The 22,902-nt window shown below is 36.9% G+C and overlaps 1 protein-coding gene across 5 annotated transcripts in view; it reads right to left on the bottom strand.

Moving 5' to 3' along the window:
* The window catches only part of Pdk1 (Phosphoinositide-dependent kinase 1), a 346,111-nt gene that overhangs the window by 73,923 nt on the left and 249,286 nt on the right, over positions 1 to 22,902 (bottom strand). Inside the window, exon 1 of one of the 5 annotated variants that reach the window (XM_069845249.1) lies at positions 2,754 to 3,294. The exons of 3 other annotated variants lie outside the window; for them this stretch is intronic. In XM_069845249.1, coding sequence (XP_069701350.1) covers positions 2,754 to 2,849 — 96 coding nt within the window. In that variant the 5' untranslated portion in view covers positions 2,850 to 3,294. Of the gene's footprint in view, positions 1 to 2,753; positions 3,295 to 22,902 lie in introns of those variants that run through there. One more of the 5 variants, XM_069845251.1, reaches the window with a different exon arrangement.

The raw sequence follows: 22,902 nt of genomic DNA on the forward strand, positions 1-22,902 counted from the left end.
ATAAAGTGCAAATTAAAATTAAGGTGACATTTAACATTTAATTTTTTAAGGTGACATGTATTTATTTCGCCTGACGAGTTACTTCCTTGGTTTGAATTGTAAATTATTTAAAAATAGCGTGTAAGAGGGCCTTAGACTAGAAATGTTTAGTTTAAATGTAGTACTGTTTATAAATATGCATAAGGGTGTAATTATTTTACTTATTTGAACTGTTGTATCAGTGAAGCGAGGTGAATCAGTGAAGTTATGGTTTTACAGTGCAGTGAATAGTTCCGATCAGTGATAATTTATAGCGCGAATGAAATGTGTTCTATAGTGTCAGTGAAATGTGTCCTAAAGTGTCAGTGTAATGCGTCATAGTGTCACTACAGTGAGTGAGATGAGAGTAAAGTGAAAGATCATTGAAACTTATGTAGGGCCTGTACATAATTGTAAAATTAGGTATTTTATTTATGTTTTTTTATTATTATTGTGTTAAATTGTATTGTGTATTCATATTGTATTGTGCATAAAATTGTATTGTGTATTGTGAATTTTATTGTGTATTGTTCATAGTGTGTATACCACTGCCACCAGGTGCTTGCCCACTTGCAGTGTAAATAAATACATACATATAAAACTCCACTACGAATTTCGCAAAATTTTAGATCAATTTTAACAGTACTACGATTTCAATAAAAGTAAATGATGCGAAAACAAATTTGAACATCCAGATTTAAAAAAAAAACGAACTCGACCGGATGCAAAAGAGTTGAGACGCAGATTCAACGTTGCGTAGTAACGTATGGTTTAGACTCTCGCCAAGACATGAATTTCGTACCTTTATGTTTTTACCTGTAGTGAGACTTCTTGACTTTCGAAATAATTTGTTGGAAAGAGTATGGAAATTGAAAACAGAATATATACTAGGCTCAACAAAAGTAGGTAACTTATACAATTTTACAATAATAGCATCACTGCCAGCCACAACTACTTGAACTTTGAAATGTTTATAAACATCACCAAGGTAACACCAAGACCTACAAAATACATAGCTTGTGTTATTTGGATAATATATTTGTAACATAAAATCATGAACAAGGAATATTAATTATAACACATAATTTTCTCATCCTGGTACATTCATGTTCGCCAGTGAACTTGTAAATATTGTACAAATATCTCGACAATCTGGACTCTGCGCTATGAGGTTAGGGGAAGTGGAAGTTCTAATCAAAACTATAAGTTGGTTATCCCATTTGTGTACCAGTAACAAAAAAAACTACGATTTACCACGAAGAAAATTTAATTAGCCAATTACGAAATCATAAAAACAGAATATAAAAAATACAATTGTGACTTAGCAAGTAGATTTGTAAAGAAATGTCGAAGATACAAAAGATGTAATCAAAAGCACGAAAATAAAACGTATAGATATAACCTCACAAATCAAAATTGCAGCAGCTTTAATTAGTAATCGCTTTGACTAAGCTTACCCAGAATGTCATATTACCAAGTCCAAAATGTCGTATTACTAAGTTAAAATATTAGAGAATTAAATAAATTTCGCAATGGTTTTACAGTTTCAACATAAAAAATATAACCAAACTTTAGGGCGTTGCATAAGAACACAAACAGCATCAACAAAAACAATAAATAAAAAGCGTTTCATTTAAAGTGCGCACTCTGAACAATAGAGCGTAAAAACCAAACACATGAGTGAGCGAAAAATCTATTGCTGCCTGACACTCATTACAACCGGGAATCGAACTGATATAAAATAAGACATGCGCAGTTCCTACAAATAATTTTTTATGAGCGTATCTATTGTACCTACATTCTTTTTTCGTAATGCATTATTAAAAACACTTATTTTACGTAAGGTTAAATTCAATATTGTACCTATTAATACAAAGCCTACACACAAGATCCGGCATTAATAACATCTCTTTACAGACCAGTTCACGAGATCTAAAAACAGAACAAAAATCGCAGTGAACTATATTGTATGGAAGAAGATGCCTTCACAAGTTGAAGGCTAGTGGGTCAATGAACCTCTCACTAATACGCTTTGGGGCAAATAGTTGGAAACAACCTGCTTCCACCATCAACAATCTGGTTGGTACTCGAGGAAACACGGTTAATTCCTCGTGTTTACTCGCAAAGGAACAGACTTGCGTGGTAGAAAGGCTACCACACTCTTGTCTAGACCGTTTTAAAAAAACACCTACATATTTTAACTATCCTATTATTAGAAAGGGAAAATCAACGAAATAACTTTGTTCAAGAGGCTTTCCTGCTATAATACGTAATCATCTTCATTACACTGCTTTTAACTGCAGCAAATTATTCGAAAGTTCACCAGACACAGACATGTTACTACTTATCTTCCCCAGATTTTTTTTTAATGATGCACATAAATACAACGTTAAGGAAATACAAAATGTTCTTACCTGAAGAACAATTTAGCTAACAAACCTGTACTGAAGTAGTTCACGGGGATAACAAAATTTTTAACATAAAAACAAAACAGGCTATTTAATATAAAACGAAATCAAGTTCTTAATAATGCTAATACGGATGTATATACGTATGTGTAGCGAAAAGTACAGAATGCAGTTAGGCTAATCAATTAAGTCACAATGCATCCGAATAAAAAAACGTAAACAGTAATTTTGTTCCCACACTGAAGGCTTTCTACTAAGTCATACATAATACATTGCCAAATCTTGACTCATGCTATGTAAACATACTACTATGAATCATCCACTTACCTTTCTCTTCACTTTAGCCTGGGTTCCAATCTTAAGGAATCTCGTCAAAGCAGAAACTATTACATTCCCACGGGAACATTTCTCCGTTCCATTCATTTTCAAGCAAATGTCTACAAGAGTCTGAACAAGCTTTCAAAGAAGGCGGACACAGTCCAATTAGCAGCACTAGAAAGCAACCTTTCACAAATGCTGATGAGACGCAATAAGAAGTGTCTTCTTTCTTTCACGTGCTGCAGCAGTCAGGTTTTACACCATCCATTGGGAAACAGGTTCCCTCGGCCGCCAGAGTTCCCAGTCAATGGCCTTTTCCCGCCACTCAGACGTGGGGGAAAGAATGTTTATATTAAAACAAAGCTTAAAAATTAACGCTAAATCACACGCATTTTCTCAACAAGAGTGTTCAACTGAAGCGCATATAAACGATAAATAGCACGAGATCAATATCAAAACGTCTGCAACTGTGATAAGAGTACACAAGTCGTCGGAGCTCCGGCATAAACACAGCTTACTCCTCACACAGTCCACGAGCGACTGTTACACGGCCCCCTCCCTTCCACTCCCGCCGCTGCTGCACGAGTTCTTTGCTCTGATGACGACGCAAACTCCAGCCAATAGGAACGCTTCACACAGTCTCCCGCCCAAACAAAATGTCTGCTTCTCCACTATAGTATGAGGGGCAAAACCACGGGAGTGAGAGAGAACCACCCCGAGCTAGACAACAATAACGTGAGGTTGTGAACGCTACACCACATTTTGGCACAACCTGAATGCTATAATGACGAATCACATGCTCCATTCGTTAAATGCAATTCTTTTATTGGCTCAAAGGTTTATATTAAGTGTAAATGAATTTTACAATAAATGCACCGTTAATGTGGACCGTTACGAGATTAAAATAACGGAATAAATAGCTAGTATCTCTGGCACGTGACAATATTCTCACTTTCATTTATTTTATTTTTTTATTTTATTGGGTTATTTTACGACGCTGTATCAACATCTAGGTTATTTAGCGTCTGAATGAAATGAAGATGATAATGGCGGTGAAATGAGTCCGGGATCCAGCACCAAAGTTACCCAGCATTTGCCCGTATTGGGTTGAGGGAAAAACCCGGAAAAAACCTCAACCAGCAACTTCCCCCGACCGGGATTCGAACCCGGGCCACCTGGTTTAGCGGCCAGACGCGCTGACCGTTACTCCACAGGTGTGGACTTCTCACTTTCACCACCAATAATAATTAATCACAATATTCTCTCCTTATACATTGCAAGATGATGATGTTTAGTCAACTATCCGAAGACAGGTTTGAACCTCACAAGTGATACCAACAAGGCACCACTTATGAGGCAACTAGACCAGGAGACAATGGGGTAGGATGGCCAGTTTCTTTCCCCCTCCATTGCATACATCTCCGATTAGCTACATATTACACTACTCAGACTTCAGATGTATACAAACAATTGTTCTTCCTCTGACATAAATTTATCAAGTGAGATGTATTGCCTGATAATAGAAATTGCAAGACGCGAACCAAAAATTCCAACAGCAAGGTGTATCTGATCTACCTATTAAATATGTCACGTGTTTAATGGTAATTAAACTGAATTTAACTTTATAACAATATATTGCCATAAGAGCTGAAGTTCGTTAATTCAAAACCGCAAAGAAGTTAAACTAGACCCTTCGTGTCCTAGATTTACGGGACATAAATTAATTCTCTTCCTGAAGGGTTCGAAGAAAATATCAATCATTTCTCACTCATGCTATAAGAAACTCAACTAGAGATAATAAAAGTGATTCAAACCTAAGTTAGTGACATTTCTCCCGAGTCACGAGGTTGTTTTTTGACAGGCAGCACGTTAGGTACACCCGTTTAGTTTTCTCTTAACCCGGCGTACGACATAATGCGTGGGAATTCTTTGTTAACTGTTTGCACTACGCCGGCGACACAATTCTGCTGACACTTTATATTGATCTCTGTTAAGCAGTTGTCTGAACTGTAATGAGAAAGACGGTATTTTCAACCATACTTACACAGTACAACAACGCATTTCCTCGTTGAAACGTAGAAGTCGTACGAGTTGTATTCACGGAAGTTTCCGCGGCGTTTTTCAGAGGTTACATAGCTACTGAAACAGTATGTGAAATTATTTATTAATAAGTGGCGAGAAACAAATTCAGTTTTCCATAAACATACGAAGCATAAACACAACTCTTATGATTTGTTCAGTACATTAGATTATACCTTTGAACGAGAAAAGTGCGCTGTTATAGGTGTATCAACCTATCTAACGGGAGGTTATTATGCTATGGAACGGACCGCGTATGAAACGCAAAGCCGACGCTGGATAAGATACTGGCGAATGCCGCGCGAGTGGAGTCCCGCAATACAATAATCTCCCTGTATTTGTCAATAATAGAGTTCAAACAACTCCTTAATGGAGACTAACAGCACAAAGTTCTAGCAGAATTTGTGTCCCTGACTTAGTGCAAACAACTACAAAACAACTAACCGAGAAAACCCAACTCGCTTCCCGTCAAAACGAAAGTCCATGGCTTCGTAACAATGCCGGTAACTTAGGTTTGACTCGCTCTGTATAGTGGAATGCAATATTATTAAGTATTATAACTGAACTGCACCTTTGCACGAGCTTTTTATACGTTAACCTTTGTTAATCAAAAGGAAATGAATTATTATTATTATTATTATTATTATTATTATTATTATTATTATTATTATTATTATTATTATTATTTATTAGTGGTGCGTATGGGTAATCAAGTTGCGTATCGGTTTATCCCAATCTTCACCAGCAATTGATCCAAGTTGTCCATCTTTTTCATTACTCAATGTACTAAATACTTTACTTGTTTGTAGGTAACACAATAACAAAATATTTACATAATATGGATTAATTTTCTCTCAAAAGCATTGCACGTCTATTGTCCTTTTACTTGGTTATTTTACGATGGTTTATCATCAGCTATGTTACCTAGAGTCTGAATGAGATGAAGGTGATAATGCCAACGAAATTAGTTCAGGGTCGAGCGCCGAAAGTTACCCAGCATTTGCTCTTAATAGGTTGAGGGAAAACCCCAGAAAAAACTCAGTCAGGTAAAGGCTGGTTCACAATAAACCGGGAACGGAAACGACAACGAAAACGGAAATATTGTTAAAATATATGTATTTCAATGTGAGCATTCACAATTAACTTTCACGTTCCCGTTCTCGGGTTCCGGCAAGCTTCTCGTTAATTGTGAATGCTCATATTTAAATACACTTATTTTAAAAATATATACATTCTCGTTTCTGGTTTATTGTGGACCAGCCTTAACTTGTCCCAAGCAGGATTTGAACCCGGGTCCGCTCGTTCCACGGTCAGGCATGCTAACCGTACGCCGCAGAGATGGACACGTCTATCGTCACAGTATTATAGGCTTTACATACTGTACATTGCATGTTATGTATACATACAATACAGGAAACATAAACTACGAAAGAGAGCAGACTAAACTGTTAAACATGTGCAACACAATCTGCAAGCAGTTCGCAACGATGCTGAGAAAGCCAGACTAGTCAAACACAAAGCCGACGCAAGTCATCTCATGTTACTTCTCCACGTGTGTTCGTTATGACTACCCTACATGAACTGCAAACGTGGCATTCCATGCTAATGGAGCTCCCAACACTACATTTACGCGATAGTCATCAATTTTCTATGCAAAACTAGATGATAAATAACTGCAAATTTTATACACTCAATTTCAAAGTTCAACTGTTTGCGCGTGTTATTTTTATCTTCTCATACTTTGTCTCGATCCCGTGGAATTTTAAGAATTTGAAGGGAAAAAAATATCATGTGTCTGAAATAGCTCAACTCTGTAGACAGATAATTAATGGAGGAAGAAGTGTCTGGAATCGGCCCATTAACGTTCTGTATTTGAGAGCTGTCGTGCGAGATAATCTTTCTGTCCTGGCGAGGTATGCGTACTACGGCACGGTGGTAGTAACTGCGCCTGGGCGTGGCAAACAGAAGACGCCACTGCATGGTGGCCGGCAAACTACTATACAGTACACGAAATGGCGGGAGAACGTTGCTCCCTGCAGCACGAGTGCTGGCTGTCAGAATGGGCCGCCTGCTACAACCACCCCCCATCCCATGAGACGGAACTGGCAAGGGTTGGCGAGGGGAAGAGGGATACATTGCCGTGGTCACGGGCAGCCTCCTCATGTGTGAACTGGATTATGGCGATATTATAACTGCTATAAAATCCATAAACTGTAAATCTGATTTTCAGTTTTAATACTTCTACATTGCCAACTTAAAATCTTGGGAGCTAGACTGTGAATCAAAAGATAGGGGTTTTCAAAAGTAAAACGTAGCTTCATTTCATCATATTTTCTACTCAATCTTAAAAATCCTGGCAATGGCTTATTATACAAGTAATGGGATCCTTTATTTAGCATCGCCATGACGAGTTTGTTTTTGACTGGTCTGTTGGTCGTGTTATCAGTAGGCACTTTCATGTAACCTGGCCTGCAAGATCGCCAGATATTAACCCAGCAGATTATTGGTTGTGAGGCTGTGTGAAAAAGTGTTTTTGAGCAAACCTACGACAACTGATAAGTACAGACCGGATTTTAAAGAGAATCCCTCTTTTTTTTTTAATTTCAATACGAAACATGAAATAATTAATTACGATATTCAAAACTATCTTCCACTGACCAAATTAAATGGGTTTGACTTCCCCTTTTTTAAAAACATCTCTTATTTTGGTCCTTTTCTGACAGAATATCGTAAACATTTAGGTAATTTTTCTTATATTTTTCCGATAGGCCTATAACTTCCCGAGCAAACGAAAATAAATATCGTTCTTCTTCTGATTCCAGACATTGAAAAACTAATAAAGTGTGCTGATTTAGAGTTCAGGATAAAAAGAAAATTTTTACCTCTGATTTCAGTTGATGTTGAGCGGTAATTTTCTGTTTATAAAGACATTCTGCATTCAAAGAGGCGAATCATATTGAAACATATTCAAATGTTGAATGTGATCAAATACAACACTTTCCTTATGTTGTGAAACCATAAATACAAGCTTGTGTGTGCTATGTGTATCCATGAATTTGCTGAAGTGTGTTTTCAATTAAAATAGCACACTTTTGGTGGAGTAATATAGTCCTTTTTGAAGTCCTTTTTTGACTATATCAAATTACAACACACTTCTTATGTTGTGAAGAGAAAAATATAAGATTGTGTGTGCCATGTATTTCCATGGATGTGCTGAAGTGTGTTTCAGGGAGTAATATAGTCCTTTCTCAAGTCCTTTTCTGGCTGTAACTTGCCCTTTTTTCATCCTTTTTTGATGAAAAATTTTCCCTTTAAAACCCGATCTCTACTGATGAGTTTAAGGATTGCATCACACACACTGTGGCAGATATTTCAGAATATGAACTCAGAGCTGTTATATAGAGCTATAGCATAGAAGACAGACTATTACTTGTACAAAAACAAAATGGTGTACACATATAACATCTACGATGAAGTTATGGAAATGAGTGCTTGGTGGTCATGCAGAAACTTCCTTCCTTGTACAATGCCAGTGCCAGTATTTTGAACATTATGTAGAACATGAAGAAACTGTAAGCAACTAGTGTTGCCTCTTACTTCTGAAAACCTTTTATGTTTCTATTGGATAAATTAGGTGAATGAAAAAAATATATATATAATCATCATCTTCATCATGACAGGAATAAAATTCTAAAACGTACAAACATTGTTTTCTGGTTGCAAAATCTGGTATCCACTAAAACCTGAATACAATACAAGGTATATTACAATGTAACTGAGAATGTTTACGTGAGGGAGAAATGATTGGTAAAGTGATCTAGAAGTTCTCTCATTCCGGAGCAAGATCATTTTACTTTTCGTAAATCTACAACAAGAGCTTCCCAGTATTACTTATTTCCCTTCCGAAAAAGTTCATACCAAGTTTAAACCAGCGCTCCTAGATCCTAATGGAAAGCACAGTAGCCACAAGAACATCAAAGTCCTTCGTGATGATCATTATAACGATGACTATGATTGTAATGAAAATTAAGAATTAGGCATATATTTCTCGTACTCCAATTTGCATTTAGAAAGATAGAAACATGGTTCGAAACACTACTGTGCATATAGATTGTAGGATTGCCGACAGTAGGGCTCAGTTGGGAGAGGAAACAGTACGGCTTTTAGGTCGTCCCTTTCTCCTTGTATTACTCGACCAAGGCCAGTGGAGTCCTGCAACTCGGAGCCGTGGCGCTACTGCTCCTGCGTTAGTAATACCGCATCGCGATAGTTCACATTACGCCCGTGGCTCCACTCGCCTCGGTCGAGTAATATATACGTATTCTTATATCATACCAATGAAAACATAACATTAATAAGTCTACCTTCATTTCTATCCGCATCCCAAAAACAAAACATCCTGTATATTATATTACTTATGCTATGCGCTGATATTTCCTCCTTTAATTTCTTTGGGATAGATTATTCCAAAGTAAAATCTGTTTAATAGACGTACCAAATGTTAGGTCTACGACATATGTTTCCAGAGTACCTCAAAGTAAAATGTAACATTGGTAAGTCAGAATTTCAATGGAATCAAAGTATTTTACATTCTCGCCAATGCATCGTTCACTCGATGATTGAGATTTGCATTAAAAATGTAACTTACACAATGATAATCATATAGACCTACACATGAATTCTGAACACAATACTAAGACAGGAACGTCTTAATGTGACACTGTGAGAAGCACTCAAGTTCTCTCCAGCATTATGATGGTGCAGAGGCCTACATGTGTAAAGAAAAGAGTAATAGATTCTGCACACCCGTCGGGAAAAGAAAGCCTCCCACGCCCAATTAAATGGGACATGCTACGCAAACTACCGAGGAAATTGGAGGCAGAGATTCTTACAATCGCTCTAGCCACTTTATTAGGACGACGTCAACAAAAACAGAACGGTCAGAAAAGATTAGCGCTTTATAAATTAAATTCTATGTTCATTATTTCAGTTGCAATTTCACTGCTCCCTCTCCTAGCTTCATACTCCCTCCTCTAGCTTCATAGAAATGTTCACAATTCTAATGGCTTCTAAAGTGTCACTCACTTCTTTGTTAAAATGTTTGCACTTAGTGAAATCTTCCTGTCGAAACTGACCCCATGCAGGTACCATTAATACCGCATGAATTCGGGCGGGTTACAATGGGGTGGGGAATCTGCCTGCATTCCAGAGGTCTATGATAGAAGGGGACAGTAAAGGATTTGCCAGATTTCAGCAAAATACTTTGGTTCTTAGAAAATTGTATTCCAAACTGAGGTTGAAAATGACGTTATATGCGAGGTAGACGCATATACGTTTGCCGTATTAAGCAAGCTAGAAAAGCATAAGTCTTATGGGGAATTAGTTGGGACCACAGAATATTTGACGTTATAGGCGAGGTGTCGCACAAAACGAGGTCGCTATAACCAAGTTCTACTGTATGTATGTATGTATGTATGTATGTATGTATGTATGTATGTATGTATGTATGTATGTATGTATGTATGTATGTGTACGCATGTATGACCCAAATTTTTACTTTCACAAGTAATGAAATTCCCTGTTAATGTGGTCAGCGCGATACAAGACAACGCTTAGCCTACGAAAACACAGAACAATATAAGGATTACTCTTCCAGTCCCAATGGGGCCGGCCCGGATGGCTCAAGCGGTAGGGGCACGGCATGTCCCTATCGCTTGGTCCGAAGGGTTGTGGGTTCGAGTCCCGCCTCGGGCATGGGTGTTGTGATTGTATTAATATAAGTGGAAACAAAGGTAAACAAACAGATAACTTTCGAAAACGGCCTCTGGCCGGTCCAAATTAAAAAAAAAAAAAACAGAGCAAGCAAAAAAAAAAAAAAATGGAAAGCCGATATAATTGCTCTTCCCTGCAGAATTCCCTACACGTGTAGCTAGAAACGCTACCATTTATGATACAACGGACAGGAGAGGAAAGGACGGACGGACAGACAGACACACACACACACACACACACACACACACACACACCAGAAGTGTATTCACTACACAGGGTGAACCGTAAGTAGGTAATGTTATTAATTTCAAGGAATTTTTCTTTGAGATATTTGAAACATAAAAAAATTTACTCGTTTTTGCTTCCTTTTCGAGATAAAATTTGTTTTATGTGAAAAATTTCATAACGTGTTTTGCGCAAGCCATTGATTTAATTCCCAATATGCTCAGTCATTTCGAGAGAGCAGTGTATTATGATAATAAACGATTGAAATAATTTTAGTTTAGTCCTTTAAATGTATAGAAATTTGATCCGAACAAAATGTAACTTTCATTGTGCAAAGGAATTTTACAATGTTACATTTATTCAGATCAAATTTCTATACATTTAAAAGACAAAACTAAAATTCTTTCTGTCATTTACTATCATAATGCACTGCTCTTTTAAGCTGACCAAGCATACTGGGAATTAAAATGTTATGTTTTATTTAACGACGCTCGCAACTGCAGAGGTTTTATCAGCGTCGCCGAATGTGCCGGAATTTTGTCACGCAGGAGTTCTTTTACATGCCAGTAAATCTACTCTGGGAATTACATCAATGACTTTTCCAAAACACGTTATGAAATGTTTCATAAAAAAAACAATTTTAATATCGAAAATGAAGCAAAAGCGAGCAAAACTATATTAAACTTTTTTATCTGAAATATCTCAAAGAATACCCCCCTGAAATAAATGGCATTACTTACGGTTCACTCTCTATAAAAGTACTACAATCATGATGCTGACTACTTTATGATCTTCAATATCGATGATGAAGTCATCCTGAAGCTCTGCAAGTGAACCATCAGTGACAGAGTGCGTGATATCAACTGATTTAAGAATAAAAATCCGTGACATCTCACACTATTTAATTTGGACGCGGATTAAGGTTTCCGTCGCCGAGCGTTAAGCATTTACTTCTTTTGCAATAAACTTGGCACGCAGATCGAAAACACTGCTAATCTAGATCAGATATTCAGGGAAAACATGAGGCAACAAAAATCAGGAGCAAATATATATAGGTCGCTATATGAGGAGTTGTTTGTCTTGTTTGTTAAAATTAATATCTGAATAGGCCAAAAATAGAAACTTTTCTTAGCAGTATGATTAGTCATAGCTACAACCCAGAGATGTAGGCCTACCTATGCAACAACAGCACTGAGGAAAAGTATATAAATATGCACAAACATTTATTAGAAAAAGATTGTACCTATATAATTATAGCCATACTAATCAGCTGTATTGAAATTCTAAAAATGTTACCCTTGTACAGATATAATGAGTCACAGTATTGTGTAAAATTGTTTTAGCAAACGTTTGGTGCACGGTATAATATTAATTTTTACTCCATTTAAATATTATGTTATTGGTTCACGGAATATACTTGTCTTTTATGAAAACACTTGCCTTGTTTTTACTTGGTTATTTAACGACGCTGTATCAACTATGATGCTATTTAGCGGCGATGAAATTGGTGATAGCGAAATTATATTTGGCGAGATGAGGCCGAGGATTCGCCATAGATTACCTGACATTTGCCTTACAGTTGGGAAAAACCTCGGAAAGAACCCAACCAAGTACTCAGCCCAAGCGGAAATCGATCCCGCGTCCGAGCGCAACTCTGGATCGACAGGCAAGCGCCTTAGCCGACCGAGCTACGCCATTGGCTTGTCTTGTCTTTCATTCAATGATTTATAGTATAATACTACAATGGCTTATTATAGGTAGGATAACCGTTACGTTATTCTCTACTTCACTAGTACTCACGAAAGTAATACTTCGATTGTTAAAAAAAAAAAAAACTCTAACAAAACTGTTAGATTATCTACAGCAATCTCACTAGAGGTTATAATTTATCTAGACAAAATCAAAACTCGTGTGGGATTTGATTGACTATTACACGATTAGAAGAAAGTATATAAAGATTAGAAGAAATAAAGCACTCTAATACAGTAAAATATTAATTGACGTAATAACTAAACTGTATTGAAAATGTATTATTGTACCATCTCATCATTACAAATATTCCGCTAGATGGCAGCAGTGTATTATGATGAGCTGTTCTCTTGCTACCAGTTGTGCCAACTATACAATCTTCATTGAATTCTATGGACGATTACTAGTCAAGAAGACTTTGTTGATTCAGTTTAATTTTTATTAAAACAGTTGCATGCCACTTCAATTATGAATATATATTAAACAATATCTGAAACTTGACTATCCATAATCTCATACAGCAGAAGCTATGACATAACCTAAATAAAATAAACAAGATAAATGACAGAAAAGTTTTAATTAAGGATGATGAAATAAATATGAATCATTATAAAAGGTACAATTATTGAAAGTACAATGCTGGCAAACAAAGAAACAAATGCTAGGGAGGTGATAAAACAAACACATGCTAGAGAAGTGATAAAAATTATAGGATAAGGAACCATGATTGCTTGAAACACGTCGTTCCGTAGCGTTTTATTGGTCAAAAGTAGTAAAAGTGTAATAGTCACAGAAAAATATTCTTATACATTGCAATAATATTTTCTTCTACGTTACAATCCTAATTATAAATCGAAAATTATTGAAGGAAGAATTCCGAATACTTTCAGGAGTAAATTTAACATTTCTTTCAGCCACCGGCGTAGCTCAGGAGGTGATCCGAGGTTGCGCTTGGGCGTGGATTAGATTCCAGCTTGGGTTGATTACCTGATTAGTTTTTTTCCGAGATTTTCTCCACTTGTAAGATGAACATCAGGTAATCTATTGTGAATCCTCGGCCTCATCTCGCCAAATACCATCTCGCTATAATTCCAACGACGCTAAATAATCCAGTAATTGACACAGTGTCGTTAAATAACCAAGAAAAAAATATTTGATTCCCACAGGTTATTGATTCTATTCAGATTACACTATGCATACAAAGCTTGAAACGTAGTATCACCAACTGGGACAATAATCTGGGTTTTAATATTCATCTTCATTAAATGGCAAATCTTATTTCCAACACGAGCCGGAAGTTGCTAGATTCACGTAAAATTCAATACTAAAATAGTTATCATTTCTTTTTAATACCAGTAGTTCTATCATAAAACAATGCATTGCTTGCAGAATAGATCCGAATGTCTGAAAGGAAAAACACTATGCATCTTTAGTCTATGCAAAAAATAGAAAAACTTCATGAGATATTACCACAGTCTGGTATATACAGTCACGAAGCTCAATACGTAGTAAATATGCATTCATAGATAGTTGCTAACAACTAGGGTCCCTAATATCGCCTCATTACAGACAATCCGAAATAGTACCGGCACAATCAGTTGTTCCTAGCACCCTCACAACTCAAGCTTCGTGACTGTATATACTAGACTGTGATATTACTGTATAGAATTACCGGCATATTATACTTATACGCACAATTAAATGTAAGTAAAATAGACGACCAGACAAAACTATTAAAGAATTTCACCTTTTAGTTTCTTCCAGAATGTTGTACGATTTTACACTTCAATTGATCCAGTAGCATGTTCCATTCTCATCTTTTAGATAAGCATATATACACAAACACTACATATCCAGAGACGGCGGGACTTCATGTTGATGTGGTTAGCAAGATGCAACGCCATTACTTAAGATAACATAGCACAAACACGAGACGAGATTCACATACACCGTGGGAAAGAAAAATAAATTGTAGGATTCAATCCAAATTCGCTGAATTTTAAGACAAAATCTTTGTAACTTGAGAACATGTGTAGACTTGTATGTACTTACCTGCGGTTTTACACTGTATTTACATCTTCCAGTGTCTATTCTTCTTTTTTTACAGTTAGGCCTATTGGTTTTCAGGTTTTAAACAGATGAAGTGCTAAGACACAGAGGGAAATTTAACAATTACTTTCCTACAATTTCTCGTGCAAAATGTCGTATGCTAGACATAAATTGGCATCATGACTTCGGAAACTGTTTAGGACACCTCACTTTATCAGATCACGTGAATTACATGCTGTTTTTGTGTACCACTTACCAGTCCATTTGCCATTAAATTTTAACTTACACTAGTAAAGTATACTGGTGACAATCTTGAAGCACTGAACAAACTTGAATCTCGTATCACTACCTGGCAACAGAACCTTGACTAATGGTAGAAATATGTCGCTTCAAAGATTGAAACAAAGTACTATACCAAGCCACTATTCCCGTTTTCTTTTTCATCCTATGAAGCTACTCTTCTACTTTTACTGTATATTTCTCTTACTTACTGAATTTCGGACTCCTTTCAGGAGCAAACTCAACATTGCTTCGAGTGAAGTCCATTCCTTGATATTCTCTCTTCAATCACTTCAGTTGTTTTTGTTGAATATAATACTTTTTCAATACTGGTATTGTGCTTTCATATTTTTATCTCTGATAACCTCATTTAAGTTATTATTTTATCTGGCATATATAATACCGCTGCTAATCTCCTGCACAAATCAATTTCTTATTAATTTGTATTATCTTCTGATTTTACACACCAAGTTGAACATCGGAGACGGAGTTAATTTAGACAACTCAACTGTGCTACAGAATGCCATTTAAGAGTAGGTATAAGTGATCTCTAATTTATGTCACTACAATCTTTAGCATCTTTTGCCAATTATATTACTATGTTGTTGTTTAGTCAACTGTCACAAGACAGAACAGTTCCGCGGACCACATTACTCTTGTTCCCTTCGAAAGCAAATTTATCATTTTCGTAGCATATTTTAATGCCAGTATAGTTATATTTTAAAACTAAATTAAGGTTCGGTACTTTGGTCCTCTGTTATGAATTCGAGTGGTCCCTGGCTGGGTTGCAGGCGCGGCGCCAGATGTGCAGGGAAAAGATGTCGAGAAACACCACGTGTATAGTGCTTTAAATCCCTCTTTTGTCGCTGAGAATGGAGTGAGAAATCGATAGACGGGTAGGGTAATCATTTCATAAAATGTCGGTACTAGGAGAAAAAGTGAAATTCGATTGCCATGTGTCATTTCCAAACTCTGAGATTTTAAGCTATAGTGAGATACGCAATTTCTTCGAATTTTATTTTTACTTCTGTCTTTTTTGAAGGACCACAGGGGCATATCTCGAGGACCACAGTTTGAGAAACGCGGTTCTAGCTCATATGCATCATTACTTGACATAATCTTCTAGAGTAACATATTTCACGTATAGAATCATAAAAATAACACTATACTACTTGTGGACTAATTTATGACAGTAATCGCGTGGGGTCAACAGAACCCACAGCCTAGAAAATTTAAATTAACGTAACAAATGACAGTGATAAACTGGAGGTTGTCATGTAGTCGTATTGCAGACACCTTTCAGGAAGGTACTGATAAGCTGGAAAATTTAGGTAACAGCGTAAAAATAATACAAACCAACATATAACACTGGGAGTCAACATGATCCCCACGCGACTACTTAATGCTATAATACTCTTGCGACATGCCCTTAATATGTTTGATTCTGCAATAAGTATCGTTAATGCTCTTAACAATGCCGCGGCGTTAATGAATTTGAAAAGACCGGAACTCGGGGACACTTTATCACTCCATATCGAGCAAATGATCAGATGTCATAGGCCAGCGGTCATCAGCACAGAGCACCCGGGGGCTAGCGTCGCTTACCCGCGGAGAACACACTGCTCTCTACCTATTCCTGGTGCACGACGGGGCACGCGGGACGGCTTATCCTTTGCACATTTCAGCGAGTGTTGATAACTACTGTTATAGGCCACTACTAGGCAACGAGTCAAATCTCTTATTGTTTAAACTGCGACCTGAGTGTTCATTTCAAAGACTATGCGAAACAAAGGTTTCAGTCATAAGCGTAGGAACGGAAATCATTCTCTTTCGCTGGTAAAAATTTATACACAGACGACGAAGCAAATTATTAAGGATGCGTGTATTTTATTCAGTTCCGTGAAACGGAGTCAGATTGTGCCAGCAGAACTTTTTATATAATTTGTATTGGTGACTTAATTCTGGGCAGACTATTTCTTGAAATAAATTATATATACTTGGTGATATTAGTAAGCTTATCGACATCTGTTGACAACTTTGGATCTTCATTGTAGTGTGCTGTAAGAAAAGTTCGACTGGCACAATCTCACCCCATTTGACGGTATACATTTTTTCGGCTGAATGAAGTTACTACCGATCGTGGTTTTCGTCAGTGTAAATTTTCGAAGACATGTGTCCCAAATGTTTATATTAATTGATGTATATATAAATATTTCACTGTTATATTACATTATACATAGTATGCATATATAGGCTATCTAAAAGTAATGGAGTCCGTAACTGGACTGGTAGAGAAAAAAACAGAGAGGAGTGGCGAAGACTTCTTGGGATAGCCAGGAATCTTGATGGATTGTAGTGCTGATGATAGTCGCACAAACCGGGTTTTTGTTTTTTGCTAAAAATTTCATATCTGTAAATTTTTAGGCTGCACACTTACATGGTTAATGAAAAGTCACACATAATATGGCGATTAAAAAATAGGGAAACAAACGTTAGCAACGCGAAGGAATTGGGCGTATCACACTCAACGATTTCTACAATTTGAAAGGACAGTGAGAAAATACAGTCTCTTTTCGAACACAGATGATATATTCAACGCAGATGAAACTGGCTTGTTGTACATTATGACCCCAGATAAGACACTGAAATTTAAGGGTGAACAGACGAGTGGCTATCCTAAGAAGTGGCCTGCTTTGTGTGAAGGTTACAAGCCGCGAATTTACTTAAGGTTGAGGATCAGTGACAGGTTAGGTTTGGTTTGGCTTTTCGTATGCCTTATACAGTACTGTTCTCCAACCAGGAGATCAACCGTGAAAGGAATGTGCTTACTATTGCGTCAACTATTGGAGCGAAGTAGATAGATAATACTACCGTTATAACGTCAGTTTAAAAACCATGCGCTCTCCTGCATATGTTATTTCCTGTATGAAGAAATTAAAATGACCAGGAGATTAACTGTGATCTAATTTTGTAACTAGGGTAGTAACAATATGTGCATCAAAGTTATTGTTTGTGCTGAGAGAGCTAGCCAATACAGATACGAGTACCCACGTGTGTGACCTTATGACATCTTGTGACATCAACATTCATTCACAGCATTACCCCGCTTCGTTTCAGTCCCCAAAGACTTCTCGTGGTTGGAGTACAGTAGAGGCCTATACGCTTTTTCATAGTTAGATGAATAGAAAATTATTCGCTAATTCGCGTGATGCAAAATGATAGTGGTACCACTGGGTTTTTTCATTAAAGTTATTATTGTCTGAGAAAATCATCTGTCGGGTATACAAAAAACGAAAGTATTTGGGATGAATTTACAGCCAATAAGATATCTTTTCTTTTGCGACATTTTCCCAGCGATGATTGCCTTTACTGTTTAATAGACATACTGATTTGAAATCTACAATTTAACTGAAAACAAGAATTTGAAAATAAGCATTACATTGTTGTCAGTAATCCCCAAATACGTAACAAACAAAAGTCAACATTGGACGTTATACCCGATAAATTTCTCCGAAAATGTGATAAAATAGATCCTTTTATACGATAACTCGCAATAAGCGATGTCGTACTACGCGATTTTTGAAATACAGTGTTTATATATGATTCAGACGGGACCGTTAGATTTCGCCGTTATAGCCAATACGTCGTTAAAAGCGATATCGCTATAAACGGTTTCAACTGTATTAGCATAGTAATTGTCGGCATCATCTCATTGTTCATTAATTTCCTCGTTGTCGCAATCAACGCTACCGTGTCCACGAAAATAACAGAGAATTCCAGTTCAATTCCGAGTCCTGGCTGCATGTAACATTACGTAACGGCAAGGTCTAGTTTTGGCGCCATGCAGACATTACCAGAACAAAGCAGATTCGTACGCGACCGCCGTACTAGCTCCAGACTCCAGGGATTTACTGGGACTTCGGCTGGAACTGGAGGGGTCACGAGGGGTGGGGGAAACTGGCGAGACGAGGGAGGGATAATGTGTCTGCAGAAGGGAGAGCTCTGGAATAGACAAGGACGGAGAGATGCTCTGTCTCACTTCCCGTGTCCTGGAGGCACGTGTATGCTAGCCATGCTGCTGATGCTCGCTCGCTTCGCATCGTTGTATTGCTTGTTTTTGTTTCCTTTTTGTGTGTTGCTGGAGTACTTTTTTTAATGCGGGTTGTTCGCAAGTTCGTTGCGCCTTGACGATGATGGAGACGGGGACGTTGTTGTCATTCCTGAGACTCCCCTGCTCGGCCTGCCTGCCTGACTGACTCACTGTCTGCTGCACGACAGCCTGGCTATTTATGGAGGACGCCAAGCGATCATTCACCTTTATAATTCCCTGCATATTGTACACTCAGTAGGCCTACTCAGCCCATTGTTAACCCAATATTATGACTGGATCATCATCATCATCATCATCATCATCATCATAATCATCATCATCACAACCACCATTTTTTGAGGATGTTTGATAGTTTGCGGCTATCAAAGCTGCCAGACCCTAGCCCAGCCCCATTTCCGGCGTGAAGGCGAGCAGAATATACGGGCTATTCCATCTCAAATCGACCGAATTATAGAGAAAATTGACCTTGAAATTTTTAAATACAATGAAACTTTTTCTGTCCGTTGACAACTGTGATACAATGCTTTGTGCAAAGTTTGAGGCATCAGAACTTCATAGTGTTTAAATTAAAAATATTTAAATGTATCGTATTTTCATAAAATTAGCAACTTTAAACTGTTGTGGCTCCGAAACCCTTTCACCCAATGATCAAAATCATGGTTTATTTTGATGCTGAGAAATTAAAGTTTATATTGACATGTAAACAGTTTTTATTACTTTTTATGGAAATGGAGTAATTTAGATTTTTCTTAATTAAGACGCCTTTGCCCACGAAAACATATTTTTAAAATATATGGTTAGATTCCGCATTGAAAGTACAAATAAACACATATTTTTTACTGGTGCACCGTTGATAAGAAAGTATTGAAAATATCAAATAAAGAAAATAAATAGTACGCGCTTGAGCTAACCAGCTGACTGTAGGTAGTCGAGACAAGCAAGGCCAGGAGACAAACACATGATGTGTCGTCTAGCAGTCATGGCTGGGTTAGCTTTATCACAAGTTTTCATAAACACAGGAGTAAAATGACGCCCAACGCTCGCTTATCTTCAGCTCTCGACCAGTGCTTGGGGTACTGCGCCGTTCAAGTCTAGGCGTGTGAAAAAATTTATTTAATACCCTCAAAATTTATTGCCGAGCCACTAAGCAAACAATGCCGAATCCCTCTTAATAATGCAAGGTTTTTTCTGAATATTTTTTACATTTTTACAAATGGGCAAAAAGCCTAAAAGTAAGTAAAATCAGTTTATCTGTCTCTCTGTATACAATAAAAATAAGTATTACTTCTTATCATAACCTACTAAATGTCAGCTTCAAAATGAGTTCCCGTTCAATGTTCTGCAGTAAATGGTTCCAGAGTTCTGAGCGATGAAAGAGGCTTGTTTTTATAAAAATACGCTAAATTTGTCGCTCAATAGTATGAAAACCGTTTGACTTTCGATAGTATATTTTTGAAAATGCACTCTCCTCAGCATTTTGTATAAATATGGAAAAAATTAGAGTATTAAAAAATGCGAGGTTTTTTACTGATCGATTTCATATGGAATAGCCCTTACAGTATGTTCGTCTAATGCAGTAGTTCCCAAAGCGTAAAGAGCTGAGGGGGATCGCGAAGTGATTTACAAAATAAAACAAAAAACGCCGTATGAACGTATATTTATTTTGTATTTAGAAACATAAACATAACGTTTCACACACAAATAAAAAAAGTTTTAATAGTTACAGGCCAAAGTAAAAAAAAATAATATAATTAATGTGATAAGTGTAGTTCCTTCTCATATCTGGACTAAGTATTCGATAGATATCAGTGATATCATTTACAAATTCAAGGAGATTTCTTGTTTTGTTTTGATGGCAATCGTAGACGAGAAACTTATTTTACATAAATACGTGTTTGCTGATATAGTAGAGCGTCTCATTTAGGCACAGTGAAAACGTATTATCGTCGCGGCCTCATGCTTAACATATCGGCATCATACAATAACGTGCGGTGTGCTTTTAAAACATAATTTTGCCGACTGATTGTTGCTCTGTAGGTTTCACTAGCGTCACGTTGTCACGTCTACTTCCTCGATAAGAATAAGCACTAGTTTGGTATATTGGAGTACGTTGACATTCTTAACTCTTAATAATAATTTTTAATCACATACCTTAATGTTCGTCCTCAGCATAAGACATTGCAACCTCGGTTTTAGTCCACGTGGATTAGACAAGTAGGTGTCATTTAATAATGGAAGCAGCTTATTGGTTGCAATATTGAAATTGAGGCGAGTGATTGGAGCGGCGACACAAGAAATTGAAAACAATATTACAATTAAATTTCAAAGACCTGCCGAATGTTATGCACGAGGCCGCTCAAAGACCTGCCGAATGTTAACCATGAGAGCGCGGCGATTATAAACAAAGTGCAGATCTGATTATAAACGATAAACAAGGGGGATGCACAAGGTTTTATAGTCCCGTAGCTCTAATTTCCGGCAGCCAATCGCGTTGCAGGTCGGCTACATTTAAACGTGTGCGTCTTATGATTCGCTGATGAAGACGATATTCATTTCTTAAGGCTCGGTAAATACTTAATATAATCGCCCGCCATTTTGGCTTTTTCGTTGGCGTTCGCAGAAAGCACATGAAGACGTTATTTGCCGCTCAATCATTTGCTGAATTACAGTGCATTTGATTTATTATCATGGGAGCTACGATATGATAATGTTTAACCACAGTCTAGTATATACAGTCGCGAAGCTCAATACGTAGTAAATATGCAAACATTAGATAGTTGCTAACTACTAGGATCGCTAATATCGCCTCATTACAGGCAATGCAAAATAGTACCGTCACAGTCTATTGTTTCTAGCACCCTCAAAACTCAAGCTTCGTGACTGTATATAGTAGACTGTGGTTTACCGGTGTGGCAAATAGATTCCTCGTATGGTAGCTCGGCAACGAAAGAACAAAAGTGGCGAACGATACTACCTACCTAGACTTTATAGAGCCTTCACTTCCTAAGACGTAAGCAAAGAGGAGGAGTCACGCCGGGAATAACAGCGTCGCGACTATAGTTACAACATTTATAGCGGAACATTAATTGAAATTATATTTTCCAAAAACAAAACAAAAGAATACAAATTGTATAACATTATTATATACACATTTTAACAAACAAGCAATTGTAACGTTGAAAAATAACTCAATATAACAAAGCAAATTTTGCTACTTATATTATGTTGCTTTCAAGCAGCATTTTTATGGTCATGAAATTCATTCTCTGTATTACTAATATAATATCATCGTCTTCTGTGGCCGAATTAACAAAACTACAATACTGTAATTATAATATTTAGGAAACAGTATTGTCACTTCAGACCAATGTACCTGTAGTTTTGTATGACTACCTTCAAGTTACAGAGCTCAGTTCCATTTCCAGGGAATTTCGCGAACATAAAATATATTTAAGATACAATTATGTACTTGTCTAACTACATACATCAAAGGAGCAACTCTTCTGTCTTAAAAATTCGCGCCAAAATCCATTCACAAAATTCCAATATTAATATAGTACGAGTATATTTGACATATAATCAAAAAGTTTGTATAAAAACAAGAAAAATAATTATATTAACAAGTTGTTATAGATATCATAACTATAGACTACTATTATCCATGATCATTATAATCCTCACAATACTACTATCAAAATATTAATTAAAGATCGCTTTAAAATGGCACAATGTACCAGTCTGGTTTACAAAGTTTGGCATTGAAAGATCTAAAAGCTATCTTCAAAGGAAAAAAAAGTTATTTGAATACACCGCACGCCACAGATTTTCCCATTTTACCTGATGATAGTGTAATATACTCTTCGTTTTGTTTAAGTTCACTACAGAGTTTCAGGA

This window comes from Periplaneta americana, chromosome 14, assembly GCF_040183065.1.
Source record: "Periplaneta americana isolate PAMFEO1 chromosome 14, P.americana_PAMFEO1_priV1, whole genome shotgun sequence".
Lineage (NCBI taxonomy): Eukaryota > Metazoa > Arthropoda > Insecta > Blattodea > Blattidae > Periplaneta > Periplaneta americana.